Below are 20,574 nucleotides of genomic sequence, written 5' to 3'. Positions count from 1 at the left end.
TGCCCAGGTGGCTCAGTCAGTTAAGCGGCTGACTCTTGGTTTCAGCTCAGGTCATCATCTCAGGGTTCATGGGATGGAGCCGTGAGTTGGGCTACGCACTGACAGCATGGAGCCTGCTTGGGATTCTTGTCTCCCTCTCTCCCCATCTCTCCCAAAAATAGATAAATGTTTTTAAAAAGTTGATATAAAAAATTCAACAAAAGGGTTAAAAGAGAAAATTAAGAGAAAAATTAAGAAAATAGTATAGAATAAGTGGAAAAAGGGAGATATATTAAAGAACCATTCAAAGGAAGAATATGCCATTACCAAGAGTCCCTGAAAAAGAAGACAAAAAACAGAATCTTATTAAACAGTCAATATAAAACTTGTGGATAAAAATAACAGATTGAGCATTTCCACTGACTTCTGGTCTCTCCCTAACCTCCACCAAAATGACAGTATAAAGGAAACTTGTTTTGGGGTACATAAATACAATGAATGAGAAGAATAAAAGCAGTAAAACTCCAGAAGCCAGAAAGCAGGCAGGTAAATGGTAACTGACTAAACAGCATGAGGAAACTCAAATGGAAAGCTAAGATAAAACCTGATGTTACTGCAGAGCTCCCAGGTAGGATAAGAAGTGGTCAGATGCCATGTAATTCTCTACAATGGGCTAAAGTGCAAATGTGCTTATTAGGGGTGGCAGGAGATATTAAAAAGAAGGACTAGTAAAAAGAAGCACTACTAAAAAGCAGCACTTTAAAACTGCCCCCACCTCAAAGAGGTCTGGAGATTTATGCTTTGGAGAGGGTAAAAAAGATGATCCCTGGCCCATCTAGATGTTTCAACAACTTGCCTCACCATCTGCTTAAAACTTTCACTCAGCTTTTTAGTGGCTTAGACTTCACACAGGCAAAAACAATCACCAGAGCTAAGAAAAGCCCTTAACATAAAAGACTACAACCAAACCAAGCAAACAAAAGCAACCTACAACAAAAATCATACTTGGCAGAGAGACAACTCTGAACAAAATCAACATCTCAAATAGACACAAGAAGATAACCTAATCTAAAGCAAGCAGATTTCCTTAAGGTGGGACGGGAAAACAAAAGAAGAAGAGCTCTTGAAAGTAATTAAAAATTACAGCAGTGGGGCGCCTGGGTGGCTCAGTCAGTTAAGCAGCCAACTTTGGCCCAGGTCATGATCTCACGGTTTTTGAGTTCGAGCCCTGCATCAGGCTCTGTGCTGACAGCTTGGAGCCTGGAGCCTGCTTCAGATTCTGTGTCTGCCCCTCCCATGCTCATGCTGTGTCTCTCTTTCAAAAATGAATAAACATTAAAAAAAAATTTAAAAATTGCAGCAGAAATTAGAAACAGAGACTCAAAGGGTTGGGAATATTGAGAAAAACCTCCCACAAAATTAAAAACTATCAAAATATGAACACATATGAGAGAAAGAAGAGAATCTTAGCCAGTCTAAGAGATCCAGTATCTGAACAATAAACATTCCAGAAACAATGAAAATGGAGAAAAGAAAATCACAAATAAAATAATTCAAAAAAATATTCTAGAAGTTAAGAACATGCATTTCCAGAGAGTAAAGTCTCAGCAAAATGGATGAAAACAGATTCACAAAAGGGTACATCACCATAAAATTTCAACACCTTACGTAGCCAAAGAAAAGATGGTAAAAATTCCAGAGAAAAAAAGAGAATATACAAAAAATCAGAAACTGGAATGGCAACTAGAATTCATTAAAAGAATGAAAAGGAAGACAATAAAACAATGCCTTCAAAATTACCAAAAGAATAACTTTAAACCCGGAATTCTGTTCTCAATCAACAGATCAAGTAATTTTCAGCCAGAATAAAAATATTTTCAGGAATGCAAGATCACAAAAAATGCACTTCTCATGCAACCTTTCTTAATACTAGAGCATATGCTCCACCCAAATGAGAAAGTAAACCAAGGAAGAGACATGGAATATAGGAAAAATAGCTCCAAGTCAAGAGAAATAAAGACAATCCCTAAGATAGTGAAAACTGGTGATCCCAATAGGATAGCTGTGCATCAAGTGGAAAGATTAACCAATTGAAACTGGGTCCAAGGACTCCACAAGAACCTTCTCAAAGATGAAACTAACATACTACCTGATATATCTGATATATTGAGAGATTTATACTACCAGAAGAGTTTTAGGTTGAATTAAGATCATGTATTAAAAAAAAAAACAAAAAAAAAAAACAATGCAAATGAAAAATTAAGGCAAATATTTATCTGTGAATAGTATTTATATAATTACAACATAAACATTAAATATTCCTCTAAAAAATGACATTACTATCTCTAGAAGATGAGGTGAATGGGAAATGTTCAGTAATAGATGACAAATGTGCCAAGTCCTCATTTCCAGAATGAAATGGTAATAGTAACAGTTATAGCCTAAAACTAAAAACAAGCAGTAGCTTTGTATGCACATGGAAATATGGTAGGAAACCTCAAACAGAAAGGAGCTGGAAGAAATTATCTCTGGAGAGGTAGAAATGGAGGAGAAAATATTTAATTTTAATAAAAGGGGAAAAAATTGCCCAATAATAAAGGATGACTTCCCAGATATAAAAGCTAAACCAAGAACTTAACCCAATCAGCGATGAAAACTTCATAATACCAAAAGAGAAAAAGCATCTGGAGGGTGTATGCAATGGGAAAGGGAGGCATATTCCAAGAGCAAGAAGACATCCAGTTTCTCAACAATTAGAATTTGTACAGAGTCAAACCATCAACTAAGTATGAGGAAAAAATAATTTCAGGCATGCAAGATTATATCAATAAAAAAATGTAGCACCCCTTTCAAGGACATTATAGGAGGCAAAAGGACATTATAATCAAGGACATTATACTGGCAAAACAGTAAGCCAAGGAAGGGCAGATGATGTGATCCAAAAACAGGCACAGGGAATTCTTAGAAAGTCAATGAAGAAAATCCCAGGTTAACAGCTATGCAGTCAGTTTACAGAATTGAGAGCTCCAGAAAGATACTTACATGGGAAAACAAAATAGAAATGACTTATTTGAACTACCAAATTTTAGAATTTTGTAAAAAAAACTTAGCTTCTATGTAATGAGAATAAAAAAATTGTTCAAGGAAGGTAATAAGACACTATAATGCTTTGCTGTAATAGTATTAAAAAAAAAAACTTATTTGTTTTTGAAAGAGAGAGAACACATGCACGTGAGGGCAGAGAGACAAAGGGAGACAAAGAATCCCAAGTAGGCTCTATGCCATCAGCGCGGGGCCCGATGTGGGGCTCAAACCCATAAACTAACTGTGAGATCATGACCTGAGCTGAAATTAAGAGAGGTTTAACCAACTGAGCCACCCAGGCACCCCTATAAATAATATTTTCAGGGGCATCATTAAAACTGACTACTGATTTGATAGAACAGTTATTTCCTTACTGTTTTGGGAGAAGGAAGGGGGAGAATGATACAATAATCTAAAATTAGAAAAACACCATTATCCCATAATATTTAAACATATGGAAGAAAATATCAGAATATCTAAAACAGGGTAAAGTGGCTCCTCTGTGCCCTAAGATTCACATGAGAAAGCAAAGGAAAGGTACTGGCATCTTTTCTTATATTTCACTTTTTAAACTACCTCTACTTTGGAAAATTTTTTCTATTAAATATAGAGGATTTCAACAAAGAAAAATTCTCTAATAATCTAAAAGTTTTTTCAAATTAGAGATGAGGTCTAATTGTGTTAGCTGCACAAGATGAACAAATATATAAGTTAATATTAGTGATGTTTTGAAGGATACATTGCAAAAGATAAAACAAGCAGGCACCAGACTAAGCTGATATTCATTTCCTGTGTGGGCTTCATAAAGTTGTAGTAGACTTCAGTTACTAGATACACAAGTGTAGCAGCTACTGTGAAGTCCACCAGCCACTGGTATTCTGGAAAGTAATGCAATGCTGAAAAATAAAAGTTAAAAAAAAAGTTTACTTAAACTTTCGTAAGTAGCTCAGGAGGATTTATCTATAATAACTTTAATCATGCTAAACTTTACTCAATCTGTTGATATGCAATGTTAAGGTTTGCAAATAGGAGAATCTAAAAATGCAGAAAACAGATCAAGAATGCTGACATCCAAAATTATATTTTAATACCTCATAAATTAAATAATTTTTAAAACCTAAAATGATTATCAAAAATGATTTAAACTGTTAAAAACATGATTGCAAAATGAGCTGGTATTTTCTTAGCGGAGTAGCTGTTTTTTACAGAAATTAAAAAGCTTTTTTTTTTTTTAAAGAATCTCAAGGATGATACTTTAACTTCAGGATTTAACTTGGTATACAGTCCTACAGACTTACATACATTTTTCATTTCTATGAAGGAAGAGGTAAACTTTGTTACAGTTATTAACTGTACTAAAGGCGGATTAATAATTTTGTGAGTTACTACAGATTGAAATAACAAATATACTTTTTATTCCCTCCTGTGCTCCTGCAAGAAAAGCTGATGAAATGCCTGTCAATTTTCCATAACACCATACCCCTTCAACAAAGGGTTTACATTAAAATTAGCATTCTCTGATAATAAATGATTTTATCTTTTTCATCTCAGATATTCTTGTTTACTTCTGCCAGAGTAGAGTCCAAAATATCAACATCATTTTGTAGAAGACCTCCTGAAAATGTGCAAATAAATCATATACATAAACATCAATTCCTACGTTCCCACTGGCACATAATAAAATGATCTACGCTGCTTTAGAAAAATTTTAGTTATAAACTGTAGTATCTGAGGATATTTTAAAATCATGCACTCACAGAAAAAGTATTTTGAAAATAAAATACCAGACTCAAAGTAAGACTTATTTACAATATCAAAACAAACCAACCAGACTTACATCTCTGTGAGATAGCAAAAATTCCAAATCCTTCTACGACTGGGTCAATTTTTATTTGCTTCAAGTTATTATGGGTGTGTTAGCTTTTTTGTGTGTGAAAGATGTAATAGCCTAGGAACAACAGTCTGATTTACCCTCAAGCAGTTGAGGGATTCTTACCCTCTAGCCACCTCTCTTCCCCACTACAATCATCCTTTTGAATAACCTTCCAGAAGGAGGACAGGGAAATGGGTAGAACAGATAGACAAATATCCATTTATTTAAAGGCTTTCAATTTTTATTAATAACAGGTGAAGTAAGTGTTCCACACATGCCCGCTCACATTCACAGAAGCTTCCTCCAGAGAACTCTCACAGCAAACAGCCAAGTGACTTTTCAAATACTCTTATACGCTTTAAGAGGTTCTTGTAATAGAGCTAATACAAATTGAGACAGACATTCAGGATACTTATTGGGATACCAATAATATATACATTCAAAAAAAAAGTACAAATTATACACATGCGTGGCTACATATTTAACCCAAGTATTATATTTATTTTGTATTCAATAATATACATATGTGTCTTTTAATAGGCTATTAGAATCAAAAGAAAATTTATAGTTCATCAAGCCTAGTGGTTTGTGTTAAGCTTGTGACTATACCTTAAATACAGGCAGAAAATTCTCTACTTTTACCTAAACACACATACACAGCATGCATTCACAAATGATTACGTAAATATAAACATAAGTAAAATCTCTCTCCATTATTTTGCTCTTGAAATTATGTGACCACTTGTTAAAACTAATATCATTCACAGTTAGTTTCAAAACTGTACAAATGAAACAAAATATTGAATAAGCTATGTTCTAAAGACATAATTTAAATCTTTGTAAGTTCGTTAAAATAGCCTAGTTCTCATTGACTGTCTCTACCACATTTGGTGTGTAACCCTGGCCAAATTATTTAATTGAGTTCGAGTCCTTGCCCCTCCCTCCAAAAAAAGGTCGATAATCGTTACATACCCTATAGAATTACAAGAATGTTAATACAAGGAAAGCACTTACAACAATGCCTGACAAGTACTCAGTTGAAGCTATTATTAAAGTTAGTAAGTTGATAATTACTCATTTAATATTAGTTATTAGTAAAAATTACAAAAATATGTACTAGAAATCAGGGAGAATGTATAAATAAATAAATATATATATATATTCTTGTATTTACACATCTGTGAACATTTTATACAAGCACACATATAAAATTAGTAAAAGAAATGTGACAACCAATCAAAAAGTCAAAGTGCTTTTAAATGTTTTAAATTTTGCATGAAAAATAATTAAAAAGAAAAAAAGTGGATGACATAACCAGTCGAAAACCAGTATGACAACTGATTTATACCGTTCCTCACGGACATTTTTTGGGTTCTAGGACACTCTTCCCAGGTGTGTATATATATGTATATACATATATATATATATATATATATATATATATATATGTATATATATATATGTATGTGTATATATATATATGTATATACATATATATATGTATGTATGTGTGTATATATATATGTATATATATATATATATATGTATGTATGTGTATATATATATATGTATATGTATGTAAAATATTTGTAAATATAGAATCAACTTTCAAATATCTTGAAGTCATTCTGTATCAATAAATAATTCTATATGAGATGCTACATGAATCTCTTAAGGCTTTTCTGGGGTGGTTATGATTTATACATTACCAAAATTATTCCTTTTAATATGTTATTTTTATCCCTCACTTATCATGTAAACCATTAGTTCTCAAAACTGGTCAAAAATAAGAGTCACTAAGAGCATTTTAACAAATACAAATTCAATTCCCAGAACTCACTCTAGATTTACTGGATCTCCGGAGGTAGATATGAAGAATCTTTATTTTATTTTTTTAATTTATTTTTTTAATGTTTATTTATTTTTGAGACTGAGAGAGACAGAGCACGAACGGGGGAGGGTCAGAGAGAGAGGGAGACACAGAGTCTGAAGCAGGCTCCAGGCTCTGAGCTGTCAACACAGAGCCCAATGCGGGGCTCGAACCCACAGACCGTGAGATCATGACCTGAGCCGAAGTCGGAAGCTCAACCGACTGAGCCACCCAGGCGCCCCAAGAATCTTTATTTTTAAGAGCTGTTCAAATGATTCTGATGTACAGCCCCATTTGAAAATCAGTGTTTAATACAGTTTCACCTTAGATATCATTCTCTTATACGATTCAAATAATTTCACATAAATTTCACTTTAAATTTAAAATCATCATAGTTATTATGCAACTATAAACACTGATATACAGGAAAAAAAAAAACCAAATGACTTATTAGAGATACACAGTGGGTAAAAGCAAATATTGAATTCAAGTTTTTTGATTCCTAATCCAATGTTTTAACATTACTTATTTTTGAGAAACAGAGCACAAGCAGGGGAGGGGCACAGAGAGAAAGGGAGGCACAGAATCTGAAGCAGGTTCCAAGCTCTGAGCTGTCAGCACAGAGCCTGACGCAGGGCTCAAATCCACAACCGATGAGATCATTCATGACCTGAGCCAAAGTCGGATGCTTAACCAACTGAGCCACCCAGGTGCTCTCCACTTTGTTATTCTAAAACCACTTTCCTTTCTACTAAACATGAGCATAAAGCTGAATCATTCTACTACAGGTAATTAAATACAAACACACAAATGCATTTCTGTAAGCCATATCATAAAAGGAGCAGAATGGCACATATGGTAAGAAGTCTAGAATTCAAAATAACGAAAACTGACTGTGATCTCGACATAAAACAGAAACTGCATAACAAACATGTAAGTCAGCCTCTTCTGAAAAATGGGAAAAATAATTCTTAGTACAAGTTAGGTGAATAGACAAAGGAATTTAAATGGAGTCATTTTGAGCTTCTAAGTTCTGAAAAAGATTTCGTATTCTGTAAAATGGACTTAATGATTAAAAACTAACCAAAAAAATCTAGCCACAATAGATAAAATGGAAGCACTTTCACTAGCATAGTATAAAATGAGATTTACAAAACACTTTACCAAGATTCCCCTTACCTAAAGTATCCACTTCTGTAACTGACTTTGTTTCTAGATGGAGGTCAATATCCTTTGGAATGGTTAATGGCTTACTTTCAATGTGACCATTATATTTCCTATAAAAATCAGACAAGTGACACAAAAAACAAGTTACCTACACTGTTATCCAAGTGCTTGTATCAACTAATCACAAAAGAGGTTTTAAATTTCACAGTATAAAAAAAAGCAGAATTTCTAATATTTCATCAAAAAAGGAGGTAGAATACCCAAAAGTAGTTTTTAAAGGGGTGGGGGACTACGAAACGTAGATGTAAATTATTACGTGAATCATACAGATTACCAGGGTAAGAGGTACTAAATTAGTGACAAAATCTTGATTGCTAGCTTAGCATTTCACTCTATTTCTCTTATTCTCTCTTCTATACATTTAAAGACAATATAACATCTCTTTCTTTAGGTATAAGAGTAAAAGCAATTCTAAAATTAAAGAAATACCATTATCACATAGTATTTAAACAAATGGAAGAAAATCTCAGAAAACCTAAAATAAGGTTAAGTGGCTCTTTTTCTTCTTCTGTTTTAAACATTTGTTATTTATTTTCGAGAGAGAGACAGAGCACAAGCAGGAGAGAGGCAGAGAGAGAGGGAGACACAGAATCTGAAGCAGGCTCCAGGTTCTGAGCTGTCAGCACAGAGCCCAATGCGGGGTTTGAACTCATGAACCAGGAGATCTTGACCTCAGCTGAAGTCGGAAGCTTAACTGACTGAGCCACCCAGGTGCCCCAAAAGTAGCTCTACTATGACATGACACATAAAAACTGGAATCTTTTCTTGTATTTCACTTTGAAACTATTCAACTATTTCTTTAGGTAGAAGAGTAAAAACAAATGAAGACAATACGCATTTCTCTTTGAAATTATACATGTCTACACATAAAGAAACCTGTAGCTATAAACAAGTCAGAGTTGAAGAAATATACTAAGATTTATGTGCATGAGAAATTCAATAATGTGAACACCTAATGTGGAGTTGCTCTGAGAATCACAAATGGGAGAAATAAAAGAATTCTTCAGGTACACATGTGATCATTCCTAAATTTAATTTTTAAAGACAATCACATGTATATAGAAAATAATAAATTTTCAATAGCATTAATTACAATACCAAGACACATTTTTCAATTATTGTGGGAAAACCTCAGTAAAAATATTAATTATGTCAATAAATCAAGCCTTTTCAGAATAATAATAAAGAGAAGGAGGGCTTACACTTAAATATTCAATGATCTTCAAGGTGTATTTGTAATAAGCACAAAAGAGAATGGCAGTAAGATCAGAAAAAAAGGTCCTTTTTAAAATTTTCAATTTCATGCCAAATAATCATTAATGCTTTAAAAAACTCTAGCACCTACAAATGCATTAGCCCAGGTTAATATAATTTTTATGATACACATGAGAAATTTGGTGACAAGTTGTTGTCAATGACGTTCTGTAATATATTAGAATCATAGTTTCAGGTCCTAAAATCCTCCTCAGTTGAGGACACTAAGGTCCATATAGAGAGGGTAATTATCATGTACTTTTCTTGAGAATTCAATTTAAATAGAGATATAAAATTTTAAAGCTGGAGAGATCCTAGAAAATTACTAAGTTTGGTCCTTCCATTTCACAGTAAGTTTGGTCGTCCATTCAGTGAGGTTTATTAGCAGGCAGTTTTCTTCATAAACTTTAAATGTCAATATAATATGCAGCAACTGAATGGGACCTAAGAAGTTGTACTGTCTACCCCTTTTATTTAAAAACTAATACTGAATAAAAGCAAAACCTGGGGAAAAAAACAAACCAACAGGTATCTGTAAATGAGTTATAGGGTAAAGACACAGGCTATGGTTTTCTCCCCAGTCAACCCCCACCAAGTTTTAATATGATGGCTGTACTGTTTTCATAATTTAAACACAAAGAAGAATAAAGTTAACCATTCTTGAGTAAAATATTCGCTTCTGTGCTTATATATTAAATTACTACATATTGGGTTTTTTTAAAGGGTAATTTAAAATTATGTTAGATCATGGATTTTGATCTCAAATGTATTAACTGCACATGGCATAAGCAGTAAATGTTCATTTAACCAAAGTAAAAAAATATATTTATATCAAATGTGTCAAATATTAACACTTTACAAACTCAACAATGTAACTTACCTATCTTTTCTGCTTTTCCCTTTTTGCTGCTTCCCTGCAAGAATTCTTAATTCTTCTTCTGTAGGATGTTGATACCATCTCAAACTAAGAAAAAAAGAATCCTTTTAAATAAAGAAATTAAAATCACCAGAATTATTCATTTATGGTACAAATATTTATTGAGTTTCCTACGTGTGAAGACACTGAAGGGAATTATCAGGTGAAAAACTCTCATCTGAATTAAATACTACTGCTTAAGCCTTAAAAGGGTTTTGATTCAAACCCAGCACTTACCAAGCACTTACTAGATGCCAGACCCTGCAATGCTGTTTGTAGATATATTTCTTAAAACTGACATTGTATTAATATATATTAAGGCTATACAGGCTTACTATTAAAAGTAAACGGAGTGAACTTTGCAGGTAAGAGCACATTAGAATTTCCACCCACCCCTCATTTACATAGAAGTAATTGACAGTTGTCTTAAAAAGAATCCTTTGTCCTCAAAACTACAAGTAGTCTTTACTTTCCTATCCTCCCCTCCTTTACCTGGAGAATTCTGAAACTTTATGTGTTGAAGAATTAGAGTAAAAAGTTGTACTTACAAAACCCTTTAAGTTAGGGTTTAACTAACCAACAACAGGGTGTATTCACCTCCACCATGTAGTTAGAACACCCAAACAAATCACTTACTCCCTCCCAAGCACCCACCTGTTCATTCTCAATTTCCTATCTCACCTGAATTTCCTACCCACTACTTAAATTTGATATTCTAGTTTCATCTTCAATGTGCCCTCACCACATATTATCATTAATTCTGTTCTTTAACTCTTAAAATTTTAACTTCTCTGCTCCCTGTAAGAACTTTAAGTTCAGCACATGTCCCTCTCTAGCTCTATTGGCAACACTCTCTAACTGGTCTCTTTGTCTTGCCAGGACACTCTCCTCAGTGCATTTTGATCCCAACTTTAGTTATCTTTCCATAATGCAAATCTTATTAAGGTAAATGACTGTTTAAATCCTTTATAAGAGTCTTCTCAAGGTAAAACAGTTAAGTGGCAGCTAGGCAAAGACTTTGATCAAGGCCCTGTTTTTATAAAGGAGAAACATACACCTAGTATTGCTAAACCTTCCAATTTTTCACTTACAAAAAAATCTACATTTTTAAAGTAAAATGTCACAATTTAAAAAGTTAGCAAGTGATTTGCTGTTTTTAAAAACACTGCAAAACTGGCAATTTGAATAATGACTGGATAGTTGATGACATTAAGAAATTACTGTTAAATTTTTTTTAGCTGTAAAGATAGGATTATAGTTATTTTAAAAGCTTATATACTTTAAAGATATACACAGAAATATCTATGAATGAAATAATATTTGCTACAAAGTAATATGTTAGGGGGAGGAGAGATGAAGGGGAAAACAGATGAAACATGTTAACCACCAGCTGTTAATTGTGATATGTACATAGGAGATCATAAAAATCATTACATATTCACTGTATTAGTCTGTCTACTCTTTGTATATGTTTGAAATTTTCCATTAAAGTTAGAATACACACTGTAAGGCTCATATGCGCATAGGATTTGTGACCTCCTATTTCCACAGACTTTGATGATCTGACTACTATCTACTTTACCAGACTCACCTTCAACAACTCCCCCTTGGAACATGACATTCTAGCTAGACTAAGTGACATTTTACTCTACAAATTCTTTCATCCCTTGATGTTCCTGCATATATTCTTGTATCTGCTTATAAATATCAATGCCCCTATCTGGCAAACTTCTAGTTTACCTTTTACTATTTATAAGGCAAGTTGCCCTATGGTGTAAAAAAAGAATGTATCTGGTCATTGCCCCCCATTCTTGGCAAAGAGCTTTAAAACTCTTTGGAACTTCCTTAGTGATAGGGAGTATCTTTGGTATGTTAATTAGAGGACTCCAGGTGGACCTCCAGATAGCCTCAGGATGGTGACTGGTCACCAGAAATACCAACTATATGATTAAAGTGGGGATCCTCAGCCATCTGATCTACAAGAAGGGGAAGTGGACTAGAGATTAAGTTCAAGCCTGTGGCCAATTATTTAAAGTCATACCTATGTAAAATGGAATTCCAAAACACCTCTGGACACTGGAGGTGAGAGGAGCATCCTGGTTGGTCAACACAATGATGTGCTTGGAGGGTGACATGCCCTGACTCCACAGGGAGGGAATGCAAACTGCACTTCTTCCGAAATCTCCTCCTATACCATCTCTATAATAAAACTGTAATCATAAGTATAGCACTTTCCTGAGTTCTAACTGTTCTAGCAAATTAATGAACCTGAGAGGGGTCATAAAAATGCCCCAATCTGTAGCCAGTAGCCAGTATACAGAAATACAGGTGGCCTGAGGATTCCAAGAACGTGCAGCTGGCATCTGGAAACCTAGGCATTCTTACAGAGAAATTGGTCTTTAACCCATGGAGTCTGTATTAACTCCAGGTAGTGTCAAAATTAAACTGCAGTTGGTAACAGACCAGTTGGATTAAAATGAAATACTCCCCTAACTGAAAGATCCTTAGAGTAAAGATTTTAAGACTTACTTGTTATTGTATACTTCAAAACTAGTACAGTTACTGGCATATAGTAAGTGCTCAAAAAGGATCACTGAACCAAAATTAATTCAGTTCTCCCCTTAAAGGTTTTAAAATAAAATATATCCCAACCAAAAAGTCACTAAACTCTAATTAACATGGGTGAGGAGGCACTTCCTGAAATTTCGATTTAAGTCCAGAATTTTAACTTACAGTCGATTCTCGTTATTCGCGGTAGTTATGTTCTATAAAGTCGCCGCGAACACTGAACATTGCTCCTAGGGGAAATACAGGGTTAGGTTCCTGCGAGCCTCTGGTCACAACATTTTCATCAACCAATAAATACAAAACCTTGTTTTATGTGTGTTTAAGTTTAAAGACACCTTATTTAATATATACTGTTGATTCATTAACATTAAATTCACAGCCAATAGCACTGTAATTCACACCTGAACAAAGCTTATTTAATAACTATAATCATAAGTATAGTATTTTCCTGAGTTCTGTGAATATTTCTAATGCATTTTCTCCATAAGGCCCATCATAGCCCTCTTATGCCTCGAAACACTAGACAACCCCTCAACACCATGTTTGGAGGCCATTTTAAATAGTGAAATCAACAAAAAGCTAAAGCTAAAATGTGAACAACATGGTACTAAACAGACCACAAAAAGCACACTTGTTTATAATATGAAAAGTGAAACAAGGCCTCAGCTGGGAACGTGGGCATTGGGCCACTCAAATATTTTGCCAATCTGGATATGTCTATGAATGATCTTGAAAGCACCACCAGTATGAATTTGGGGGGTTACAAATGAACTTCAGCAAGTAAGCAAATAACAAATACACAATCCATGAATGATAAAGATTGAGTGCATAACATTGAGAAGATCACTTATGCAATAACTCATTTATAAAGACTGAAATTAGTTGTTTGGCACTGAGGAATAATTGCTAATTATTACTAATCTGTAAAAGAACTCTTAGTATAGGAAAACTTAAATTACTTTTAGAATGCTATAATAATGAAATATTTTAAGATCCTTAACATTTTCTAGGACTCATTTTCTTTTTAAATATACTCGAGCTTGTTTAATCTCATTTTGTGAACCCATTTTTCTAGAATAGATTGCATTTATTATACTTCTTACTGGACAAATGGGTCATCTTCATCAGTAAAAATTATTGTTCAAAGCTGGAACCTTAGGCTGCTGGGTGCTCTTAGGGCCACTTCTAGTCTGTTAATCATGTATGTATCCATCCATCCATCCATCCATCCATTCATCAGACAGTTATGGAGTCCCCTATGGTCAAGTACTCCGCTGAGCAATGGAGATGTAATCACATACAATAAAGTCCCTGCTTTCTTGGTGCTTGTATTCCAGTTGGGGCAGAATTTAACCAAGTAAAAAATGGCCAAAAAAAAAAAACCCGCCACAAGTCGGATACTATATAAAAGAACCTAACAAATGGTGAGAATGAGAGAGAAAAGCCTTAGGTTGTAGGTTACAAAGATCTCTCTGAGATGACATTTACCCAGCAACCTAAAGGATGAGAAGAATGGAGGAGAACGGCATTGAGGAAGAGAAGAGCATGTCCAAAAGCACAAAGGCATGAAAGAACACAGAAGGCTGCAGTAACCAAAAGGCCAAAGAGACGGCTGCACCATATGCAAGGAGAAACATATGAGGGAGGCAGAAGAGATAAAAAGGGATCAGATCATGCACATCCTCCTGGGCCACAGTATGGAGTTTAGATTTTATGCTAAAATAATAGTCTCAAAACAGGATAGAGAAATAACTTCATTTACATTTTAAGATCTTTTTTGCTGCTCTGTGAATTATATGGAGGCAAGGAGAGAAGGAAATATATTTTGGACACTGAATCAACAGTGATAGACTAAAAGTAGGAAGTGGAAAAAAAACAATGAAGGATATCTACCTTTCTGATTTAAGGAAGATGGTGGTACATTTTCTCAGATGGAGTAGAACAGGAAGAATTATGAATCTGAACATGCTTGAGTTTTTAAGTACCTATGAAATATCAAGTGAAAACATCAAGAGGAAAACTGTATTTTCGAATCTAGAGCTCAGAGATAACCTGGGGTCATTACACAATTGTGGTATTTATGGAATCAATAATATCACCTAAGGGGAAGATAACACATGGCAGAAAACTAAACAGTTATTAAGGAAGTGAGAAGTAGAGTTCATGAAGACAATGCATGTAACAAATTTGGCTATAACAGAAAACAGGGAAATAGGCCAAAACTAAGAAATGGACACGGGAGAGGCTTTGTTTTTTAAGACAGAAGAGGGAGGCAGGGCTGTAACTCTTCTTTATTTGTAGTTGCTGTTACTTTGAATAAGAGATCTTTAAAAAAAAAAAAAAGAAAAAAAAAAGAAGCATGTGTATGGGTGTGTGTGCTAACAGGAATAATTCCCAATGGAAGTGAAGCAATTTATGACAGGGAAGAAAGGAAATGGCCAAAGGAGCAGTCTAGGTAAAAGAGGGAAAGGGGTACAGAGCACAAATGTAGGAATTGGGGCCTGACAGACAGGACACCTCTTCCATGGGCCAAAATTAAAATATACAAACATTCTTTACAAATATAGAGGGGCTGCACAGGTAACTAGGGTTGTGGGTTTGGTGGTGAGAAAATGAGTGCAGAGCTCTGGCTTCAAGAGCTGAGGCTGAGGCAGGCATGCATACTATTTGAGGAGTAAGGGTTTGGGTTGAAAAGCTGTCAGAGAAGTGGAGCATACAAAGACAGCCAGGCAGCATGGAGTAGCCACCTAAGATCTGAAAATTCCAAGTAAAATCTAGAAGTACAGCTGCACAGTTTTCCTCAACAGTCAGTGCTTCGTACACAGTTGGATTCCATACCATATGGTTCCCTTGTACTATACTTTAGCACTGGTCTCAGTTTTTAGTCTTGTCTTTTGCTATTAGTTGGTATGTCTATCTCAGCAAAATGACTCGCAATCTGCTTGTAACTGCTGCACCATGCCTTTCTAATATGGGCTTGGAAGACAGATATAAAAGCTAATTAGCTTTAGATTCTATGTAGCAGTTAATAAGAATGGTTACAAAAATACAATTAGAGAAAAATGCTTTGCGTTAATGTTCTAAAATTGCACATACAATATAATCACAACCATGAGAGGAAAATATGAATAGAAAAGATTAGAAGGAAATACAACAAAATGTACACAGTGATTGTCTTTAGCTGATGAGAATACAGTCCATTACCTCTTATTTTCCCTTTTTATCAATTTATTACCTTTTTCTATATCACACGCATTACTGTGTTTGAAAGACGGGGAAAAACTTTAAAAAATAAAAGGTATTAAGAGGATCTCACTAAAAACTGAACTTCTTGCATTTAAGTTAAATGTATTAATCTCACTGTATTTTATGACATTTACCTTGGCTACTGAGTGGCTTTTTTTTCCACTTACGTTCACTTCACAAATTTGCGTGTCATTCAAATTCTCAGTAGTGTCTCAGAAATTAAAGCCAACCTAGGGTTACACTCCACTCAATCACTGAAATATTTTTTTAATAATTTTCTTGTAAATCTCTTACATAACATACTAATAGGCCATTATCTTTCTTACTGAAGTTCAACAGCACTGAAAAAATACGTATCAGAAAATGTATGCATACATACATTTATATATGTATAAAATATATTGATGTAGATGCCTTAAAAATTTTAAACAGCAATGTAATTTAAAGCAAACCACTTCAAAATTTTTTAGAAGTAAAAATTTCAGAAATTTGAAATGAAAATCTAAACAAGAATACAGAAAAACTTAGTACTGAGAGCAAGCTAAAAAAGTTTTAATACATAATCAATACAAAACTCTATTTCAAAACACAGGTCATATAGACACTTTCAGTCTTCATTCTAAATCCCAATAATTTCGACAAGTGAGAAAAAACAAACTTAAGAGAAAACAAATACCGCTTAAAACCCAGAAGACCTTTCAGCACAAGTAGCTAAAATATCGTTTGTCATATATATATATATATATATATATATATATATATATATACACACACACACACACACACACACACATACACACACACACACACACACACACACACATTATCTTGTTATTTACTGGAAATTTTAATAGGACAGCATGGCATTCTGGAACTGGAAGTTAAGATGACTAAGGCAAGGAGAGAGCAAGGGCTCAGGCATTCCACAGGGGTAGTAGCTGACTGTTTACACCTTTCCCTTAGGTCATAGGTCCCACCTACTGTGCATTTGAATAGTAGGTTTCTCTCACCAAAGGGAACTTGCAGATTCTTGGATCAGGTAACATGCAAAAGAGAACAGGCAAAAAGAATTAGAGCAACTGAATATGAAGGTGTTGGTACACTGTGCTCTTTACCCAATACAGGATCAGACAAAATCAGAGTAAATCCAACTATAATGTATTTTCAATGAGGGACACATGACAGGAAGTAGCAAACCAAAGTGAGAGCCTCCGGAGATAAAGGGGTAGAAGAATGCATAAGGTTTGAGCTAAACAATCAGGGAAATGGAAAGCACATCCAGCAAGGAAGCTATTGCAGGAAAAAAAAAAAAAAAAAAAAAAGCAAAATCCTACTTCCTCATGCAAAACCCACTATTCAAATGTACAAAGAATGTAACCTATCACTTACCTCTCCAAGAAAAGAGGGACCAAGCAAACTTCAAAACAGAAAGGAACTTTAATTACAATAGAAAGTAGAGAATACTATGGCTACAATACAGTGGTATGCTGGACACGATAAAGAACATCTTCAGATGATCTGAACGATGGTTCAAAGTGTTCCTTATGTTAGGGAAAAGCAGCTCAGACAAACCAACTTCCGATGATTTTTCCTCCCTTTGTGAAGAGAGGGGGTAATAGAGCAGTCTGAGAGCACTAGACTCTTCACCGTCGGGTTTTCAAAGTTAATAATACATGCTCACAGGTTACAGGCAGAAGAGATTTTATTACTTAAGTTCTTGTTAAAGCAGAATCCCTTCAACAAAATCTGATAGTCATATAAAAAGGCATGTAAAAAGAAGGAGAAAAACATTTCTCAGAAGAAAAATATTTTTTCTATTAAAAAACCCTGGAAGAATGGAATACAAAATATTTATAATTTAGTAATGTGGGACAAATTTAATTTCAAATAATGAGGTGAGAAGTATAATTTGAACAGATGATATTTCTTAAACTCTACTTTGTACTTAGCATGTCTGTGGTAATCAAAATCAATGTTGAGATACCTTTTAATTTAGAATAAAAGGTGGCTATGCAGTCACAGAAAAGCCAGAAGAATACAGTAAGTGAAGAGAAACCATACACTAACTATATATAACCTGTAGGATTAGCTTATAAAAGGCTAAGTATCACTAGGAACAAAAGGTAGAAAAAAAATCTTAAAAAATTACTCTGTAAACTGCCAAAAGAAGTCACAATAATTGTAGAAAAGTTCACCTCCACCAAATTCCAAACTCTGTTCAAGTATGTCAGTTCCAGGACAAGGTCTGGAGTTGATGAGCTCCATAAATCAAATAAAGACTATACTGTGAACTGAACTTCAGGATAAGAAGCTTAGATCTGTTTCATTTTTCAGTATGTGACTGTGAGTAGTTAAATGAGTTTTCTCATTCGTAAACACATTATCACCTACTGCAGAGAAGGACTAGACCCTCACCAATCTTGCTTTTACTTCCTAGGTACAATGAAAACTACATTCCCAGACACACTTGCCCTTTGGCCTTAATTAGTCACAGGGCCCCAGCCTATGGAATGTGGACAGAAATGATATATCAACTTCGAAGTGTGACCCCTTACATCTCCTGAAAGATCCATAGCCTATTCCCTTTATTTGCCAACAGATACAACATCTAACAGAAGATTCCAAGGTATCAGGAGGAATACAAGAGCCACAAGACAGAAGAAGCCTAGAGTCCCTAAGTCACCACTGGAAAGACAGCTGAATCTTTAAAATACCATTTTGTCAAGAATCTACCTTAAGAGCTGCCCAACAAACCCTTTCTAACTCTCCCATCAGACCCTGATTCCTGCCTGAGGAAACAGAATCAGAAACTTTCATTAGGTTCAGACATTGAGATTCTGAGGTCATAACATACCCCAGTGCATCTCCTCTCCTAATTCACAGTGTACAGATCCAAACAGCATAAGAGAAATAAAACTTTTGATCAGTATTAAGTTTTATAACATTGTAAAGGTAATTTAATGGCATTAAACAAGGCTAAAGACTATGCAGTTATTTTTTTAAAAACTAGAGATCTACAATACTAACAGCAATATACGTTATTTAACAAGAGCTAGAAAATTAGTGTTTTTCTAATATTAAAAATCAACAAGCCAGTAATTTATAAAGTAAAAATTGTTTATTGCTTCAAGGTATTGACTTCTTTAAGTAAGTGGTAGGCTTACTCTTTAAATCAACATAATAAAATCCAATGGCACTTTAAACCCTCCATTCCAAAAAGACACAGATTGATGAGAGATGGACATAAATTAAGTTATATGATACAAAAAGACAGGCCATAACTTTTAAGGCAAATATGAATATTTATTTACAATATGAAGATACAATACTAGTGGGACAAATATTAGAAGGATATATACAGAACCTAAAAACAACTCTCTTCTGTCAAACTCACGATTAACCTTTCATGGTATCTACACAGCTATACATTTGAATAGTTCTATTCAGTTGTTCCATTCAGTACAGTCACTCCCAAGCCTTCCTACACTATTCATAATTTTAAGTCTTCATGAGCCTTTCCCCTCAAATTCTTTTAAGCATGTTACAGATGATAAAGAATGCCCTCAGATCTTTCTCTTTAACTCAACAGCATCATATGGTTTAAAATGCAAACTGTCATTTCTGATCAATATTTCTACATAAGCAATTCACAAGGGATTTTACATTTTATCAATATTAAAACAGCATAATTTCATATCATTAAAGGTTGGTGAAACACTAATTATCCCAAAAGGATAAAATCAATGATCTTATTGAACACAGTTAGGCAACAACATTAAGCGATTTAACTTCATGACCTAAAAATTCCAGGATTAACATTAAAAAAAGATAAATCTTAAACACACACACATTAAAATAAAAAAAAAAAAACAACGGAGGAAATGAAACAAGGAGTAAGTAACTATTTCTAGAAAATTCTGATTGCTATAGTTGGAACCTGATTTAGAATTAGAGACAATGTTAACACTACAGTTAATCGGTTTACAAAAGCAAATCAAGATTACAAAAAATTATCAACTTCATATTTATTTTTAAATGCTGAACTCTCCCTCAAATCTGTAGTATGTGTATTTACAAAACATCTAGTATGTATATTTACATCCATGCTAATATTTGTCAAAAAAAAAACCCCATTTTAATTATAATACATAATTCCAATATTAAGAGAAAAGAATTTGGTTTTCAATCTCTGAAGTTTTAGTTTTTACTAGTAAATGTAAGTTTCACAAAAACAAATGGAAAGCAGATTATGTAAGAACAGGAAATTGCCTATACTCTAAAATGAGACAAGACTGCCAAGATCTTTGGAGCCAAAGAGATCTGGAGTCTCACTGGAGATTCATCATAAACAGAATCTATAAATATGAATTCTCAGTAGAAACAAGCTACCTTAACATACTTTTATCTAGTTCATTAAATCAGATTCCATTTATTTAGAATGAATGGTAATTTGCCCAGTTGATGTTTATCCTTTCATGATCTATGGAAAAGGGTTTTGATACGCAAAAAAGTAAACAAGACTACACATTTAAAAACTAGCTACAGATGACTGACTTT

At 34.1% G+C, this 20,574-nt stretch overlaps 1 protein-coding gene across 6 annotated transcripts in view; it reads right to left on the bottom strand.

The window, feature by feature from the left end:
• TMEM161B (transmembrane protein 161B) overlaps nucleotides 1-20,574 on the bottom strand; it is a 69,307-nt gene that overhangs the window by 25,213 nt on the left and 23,520 nt on the right. For 2 of the 6 annotated variants that reach the window (XM_019462826.2, XM_019462829.2), the window contains exons 3-5: nucleotides 10,168-10,251; nucleotides 7,986-8,083; nucleotides 3,803-3,959 (exon numbers count right to left, since the gene is read on the bottom strand). In XM_019462826.2, coding sequence (XP_019318371.1) covers nucleotides 3,803-3,959; nucleotides 7,986-8,083; nucleotides 10,168-10,251 — 339 coding nt within the window. Of the gene's footprint in view, nucleotides 1-3,802; nucleotides 3,960-7,985; nucleotides 8,084-10,167; nucleotides 10,252-12,936; nucleotides 13,002-14,664; nucleotides 15,057-20,574 lie in introns of those variants that run through there. The other 4 variants (XM_053907226.1, XM_053907227.1, XM_053907225.1 and 1 more) reach the window with 3 other exon arrangements.

This window comes from Panthera pardus, unplaced genomic scaffold, assembly GCF_024362965.1.
Source record: "Panthera pardus isolate Hobbes unplaced genomic scaffold, ASM2436296v1 HiC_scaffold_2, whole genome shotgun sequence".
NCBI classification, from domain to species: domain Eukaryota; kingdom Metazoa; phylum Chordata; class Mammalia; order Carnivora; family Felidae; genus Panthera; species Panthera pardus.
The sequence above is the reverse complement of the archived record's forward strand: the minus strand, read 5'-3'. Positions and strand labels throughout refer to the sequence as shown.